The sequence below is a fragment of the Gavialis gangeticus genome, unplaced genomic scaffold (genome assembly GCF_001723915.1).
Source record: "Gavialis gangeticus isolate Ggan-Ray unplaced genomic scaffold, GavGan_comp1, whole genome shotgun sequence".
Taxonomy (NCBI): Eukaryota; Metazoa; Chordata; order Crocodylia; family Gavialidae; genus Gavialis; species Gavialis gangeticus.
Window position 1 is genome coordinate 17255718 of NW_017729006.1, and position 5823 is coordinate 17261540.

At 42.7% G+C, this 5823-nt stretch overlaps 1 protein-coding gene across 1 annotated transcript in view; it reads right to left on the reverse strand.

The window, feature by feature from the left end:
• Positions 1-2721: 2721 nt before the first annotated feature.
• Positions 2722-5823, reverse strand: part of CLEC3B (C-type lectin domain family 3 member B) — a 20871-nt gene continuing 17769 nt past the window's right edge. The window contains exon 3 of the mRNA XM_019508890.1: positions 2722-4999. Coding sequence (XP_019364435.1) covers positions 4599-4999 — 401 coding nt within the window. The 3' untranslated portion in view covers positions 2722-4598. The remainder of the gene's footprint in view (positions 5000-5823) is intronic.

Here is a 5823-nt window from a genome sequence, read left to right on the forward strand (position 1 = left end):
AAGAGCTAGGTAGTGCGGTCTGGAGTTAACCCTAGCATAACTTTTGAGACAGAACCCTCTGTCTGTAAACTTAGCATGAGTTTACAAGCTTCAACATGCAGACACTCTTGGTTTAATTGCCCTTAGTATGGTCTCAGTGTCATGAACGATGTGTGCCCCTGGTGGCGGCATTGGCAGCAGCACGGTGGCAGCAACAGGAGTCCAGCGGCAGCAAGTGTGGAGCTCTCGCAGACACTACCAGCACTGTCAGTGGTGAATGCCAACCAGGGGTCTGCGACCACCCACAGGCACCGCCAGCAGTGTCAGCAGCAGGGTGGTGAGCGGCGACTGCCTGCAGGCACCACTAACAGTGGTGTTGGCGCCTTTTTGCAGGGGGTGCACATACACCTGCATGCACCCCCTACATGTTGCCCCTGCTAAGTATAATATGTAAATTTACCCCCAAGGAAAAAATATCTTTAAGTCTTTTTTGTCTTTTTTCAGACAGAAATACCTCTCTTAAGTATAGCTTCTTTTTATCTGTATGAGTCTTAGTGTGAGTCATTACAAATCCATTAGGAGCAGCTTGTTAGCCTCTAGATTATTTTTTTGATTTTTGATTTTTTTTTTTAAGTCAGAACTCTTATGTCTCACACTGGGAGTTTCTTTTGGCATCCTCTCCCAAGGCAGATTTTAAACTTTGCATTCCCAGCGGAGATGCTTCAAGCAAAGTTGAGATCTTTCCCAAAGCTCTAAGTTGTTTGGATCTCTGTTTTTGCCCATGTTTATTTTCCCAGGCTCCTTTTAAAAGATGTACATTAACTTATCTGTTCTTCAGTCTAAATACTAAAATTTATTATAATACACATTTAGCCAGGGATTAAGCAAGCTAGCCATCAAGCCAGATCCTATCCCACTTATTAGATATCTAATGGCACTCAACAGTTTAAATCCCAAAGTGTGATCCCAATCCATTCAGAAAGTCCCTGAGAAACTATTAATGCCTCTACATTTCTAAAGTGCCTTCATCTTAGACTTAATCTTAAATTGCAAAAACAGTCAAGAAGACCCATCCATCTTTTGCAATAGTTTTGCAAGGACTCAAGCAGGATAGAATAGGTGTGTATGTGGATGCTTAAGAATAAGCATCAATTAAACTAACCAGTGCAATATCATCCCACCTATTGAAGACACGTACTGTATTTATCCAAATCCAAGATGACCCCCAATGATTAGATTCTGTGTCAAAATTATACATTTGTTATAATTTTTCATGTACAGAATCTAATTCTTGGATGATCATCTTAACTTCACCCCCCCCCCCTCCACCACTGCAGCAGGACAGGCAGCAGTAGAGGGACAGGCAGTGGGGAGAAACTGCCGCTTGCCAGCCTGTCAGTAGCCTGACCCCTGCCTCTTGGCCCTGTCTCTCCCAACCTTTTGCTTTCCCTACTGGCTGGCCCACTAATGCCTGTGCCCCTGGGCACCTGCTCCCCCACCACTTCCTGCTGGGGGGGTTAGGAAGGAGGGGAAGCACCTGTGCCCCACCCAGATGCCTCTCTCCCCTGCCGCATGCGCCGCCACCACCACCATTTACCCTTTGTCATTGTTCTGGCTCTGGCTCCAGCTTGGGGTACAGAGTACATGCTGGCTCCGACCTCTGCTCAGCCATACAGCAGAGGTTGTGGTTGCAGTAGCTCCAGTGCTAGAACTGGGGCTGGGGCCAGAGCTGCCACCACTGCTGTGTTTCTGAGCAGGGCTGAAGTCACCATGTGCTTTGTGCCCTGAGCCAGAGGGTAAGTGGTGGCAGGATGTGGGGTAGACGTAGTGGCAGGGGGAGCAGAGGCAGCAGGGGCATTGGGAAGGAAGGAATAGCAGCTGAGGCTGACTTTGATCCCAAACCCAAGTCAGGGCTGGAGTCTGAGTTGCAGCAGCCACTTGTCCTCCCCCCTCCCTTCCTCTGCTGGTACTCAAATCAAAGACAAGGGGCTCTTTCTCCCCATGTTGAATGGGGAAAAAATCTCATCTTGGATTTGAGTAAATATGGAATTTTAAAAAGGTGGAAGTCCCAATATCAATGGAGCAAACCTTTTACTAAGGCAATCAAAATGTGTACAGGGAGGTACTTCAGCAATGCAGCAAGTGTGACCTACTAGCTGGGTGTTCAGACCAGTATTTTTAGGTGGATTATTGGTTTTATTAAACTCATCTTGAGGAAGAGCAGGAGGAGGTGGACGCAGTTCCTTTCTATATGGGGAAGTGAGAGGAGGAATTCTTGGTTCCAGCTGCTGCTGCACTTGCTTGCCATGTGGAAGGAGGGGAAGCTAGTCTGCGTACAATTATTGCCTAGTGGGAATGAAAATACAACTTTCCAGGAGTCCTCCCACCCAGATCTACCAGTGCTCCTTCCTTAGCACTGCAGCTGCAAATAAATGCCCTGCCACTACTCCTGGGCGGCCAGGGGGGCATGGATTTTGCTTTTGATTGGCCTTTCTATTACCATGAAACTCCTTATGAAGAAGGGAAATTCATTTAGCCATAAAAGACTTCTCTATGTGTGCCTGTCTCTGTTCAAAGTATGTAAATGTAAGGAAAAATCCTGCAAAATATGTAACGTACAGTAACAGAGTTCCTACACCACTCCGCTTTGTGGTTGATCCTCTGGTCCTCAGAACTGCTCTGGAGGGGAATGTTAACAGCTGGAGAAGAAAGCATTCCATTAAAATCAGTTGGACATCATTCTTTCAGCAAGCTGTATTTTTTTTATTTTGTAATCATTTGAACAGCAGAGTTTGGCAATAGTAATAGCCTCAGAAGTATGCACTCTGTATGTGCGTATGTATGTAAATTCTTCTGGTTTGGTCTTCCTGCTCTAAATTTTGAAAGAAGCATATATCGTGCTGGTTTTAAACAAGCAGTGAATTGAAATATTTCTCCCACAGGCTTAAGAAGGACATGTGATAGTGCAGAGAATACTTAATCTAAACTGGGTGTGTTGTTATCTAGCATGCTGAACTTAAAAACAACATTGATACAATTCAGCAAACTTTAAGAAAAACAAAGCCGCGTTAAATTGTCAGACATGTCTGTAATTATTTTTCCATCATTGCTGCTAATTAGGAAAAATAGGTTTTATTGAGCACTTTCTTTAATCTTCTTCTTACCAAACGAATACTGTGGCCAGCTCCTCGTATGGTATAACTCATAACTTCAGTGAAGCCAGCAGAGCAAACGGATCTGTATTGAGTAACAGAAGTTGAGGGGGCTGGGGTGATACGAGTGCTGAGGCACGCAGTTGACAACCTAGAGGTTGCAAGTTTGAGGCCAAAGCAGAAGTGCTTGCAGAGTGGCCTGACAGATTCCAACAAATCTGCAAATTCTGCTAAATGCCTTTTCACAAGGACACAGGAAAGGAAAGTTAAGGACCTGGCCTCAAGCAGAGACTTTATTAATCCAAAGCAACAAATACTAGCACACAACTGAAATGCTCTCATCTGGGGTAACACGAGCCATTGCTGAAACATATTATTTGGAGAAAAGCTGAATCTAATTTTGTTGGGATTTAATAATCTTTTATGTTATGTATTAAATCTTTCATAATAGCATACTATGATTTATCTTACATATTTCTTATTATTTTTAAGTGTTTTCCTCTATTCCCTAGAATCTTTGGAATTGTCTGTAGAAACGAGCAACGTGTTATTGAATGAGTTAGTAAATACAAGTCAGTACTTCCCAGAAGATGCTTAAGCATAAATTAGGCTCCTGGGTTGGATTTTTCAAGAGCACTTGCCTTTGGTCTAATTGCTCCTATTGGAATCAATGGCCATTTTACTACTGACTTCAGTGAAGAAAGAACCCCATCCACTACCCGATACTTCTGACAATTTCACCCTCCCTTCAACAGATCAGTGTGTTCCTTTCTAAGTCATTCAGTGATGTCACACTATAAAAGGGTCCCATTCTGTCCACCTTTGAGCACTCCTGTAATCTGCTAGTAGTCGCAATTTTAACTCTCAAAGTAAAACAGGAAAACTGGCCCTACTGTTTGGGACACCACATTCATTATCATGAAACTGAACCTGATCTTGTATACACTGGCTTGTGATTTAATGGGTCTTCTTACTTTATGCACATGCTCAAGATCAAGCCATAAAGCAGAACGAGAAAGAACTGACCAGTTTTATGGATGGCCTAATAAAATCAGCAATAATGGAAAGGGAGTTGCCGGCAAAGTAACTGGAGCAACAACTTAATGAGACTTAAGTGACCTGTTGTATGGTTTGTAAAACAGAAGTGTTGCATTTGTTCTTTATTAAGTCAATTAAGCCACCCTAATAAGTTTCTGGTGTAAAAAAATATATCTATAAACTGTGCCTTAGGAAGAACAATGCAGCTGCTATGGAGTTGGATACAGCTTTCAGCCAATTTAAAATGTAACATAGATCTAACTCTCTCTAATCTATCATGAATACATGATGTATTTGGGGTTTTTTTGGGGGGGTGCAAATAGTTAATCTATTTGAACATAGATATACAGTTATATATCTATATGTAGCTTTAAATTCCTGATGCCAAAGAATAACCAGGCTTACATGGCAGCAGTAGGAGCCCTGTTATTACACAATCATGAACTGACACACGTAAGGCAATTTATTCTTGCATCTCTTGTCAAACCACTTGCCAATGGCAAGTGCTGACAAAGCTGCACAGTTTTCCGACTTCCCGCCATCTGGCTGGGTGGTGATCTCGGTCTCCCAGTTTTTGTAGCCAATACTGTTGCCTGTCATGTCCACCCATTTGCCCTCAGCTGCTAAGTCATTGATGCCAAGCCAGACTTCCTCTTCTGACCCGATGCTCTTTCTCATGTATTCGTAGAGTGCATCATTTTCATCCCCATTTTCAGGAGAGCTGAGAGTGCCACCCTGGGAGATGCAGTGTTCGCTGGCCTCATGATACGTCTTGGGCTCAATAAATGCAAGAAAGCACTTTAGGTGAATTTTAGTGCCTTTCAAACAAACTGAAAGAATGAAAAAAAGGAAAAGGTGTGAGCGGAAAAGGAATCGTTCCTAGAAGAGGTCATGAGCAAACACTACAGTTGAATTCCACATTCTCTTACAAGACTCTCAGGTTGAAAACAGACATTGCCTTTTCCCCCATACAAATTTCTGTGTCAGCAAAAAACTCAAGTGAACAGACATCTTAGCCCTTTGTCATGCCACAAATGCCCACATTTGTGAGTGTGATGATTCCTAATTATGATTTGTGCTACCTTTTCATAGCCAACATCTGTTCACTTACAGTGGGAGAGTATGGGCAGCCTAGGGCTACCCACACTCTCCCCCCACTCCCAGGGCTTCAGGGGCCTGATCCTGCATACCCAGATTGCTGACTACATATATTTAGTAAAAATAGCTCTTTGAAATTTAACCATGCCCTTGTCATTTCCTATTCTTAAATTAGTGGAGAGAGCAAAGGTATGCATGTCCTGTTTTTTAAAAGATGTTCCTAAACTTTCTCAAAGAAATTCATCTTGGGTTGAAATTTTCCATGATTGGCCTGTGCTTACTGCTGAAGGGTTTAAGAAACTAGTGCAAAGTCAATTTGGTCATTTGAATTATCTAAAAATAAAAAGGGGACTCCCTTTTCCTTAGATTTTGATCAGAAATCTTGCACTGGCATAACTTCAGGTCTTCAGAGGAAATTCTTCCCTGCCTGCTTGTCAAGAATTTTGAAGCATTCTGCTTTCTGGTGGTATTGGTGATAGTAGCAATCATAGATATTTTTTTTCTTTTTAAAGCCTGAAGCACTGAGAGCTTTGAGATTTTTTTTTCCTCCAAAAAA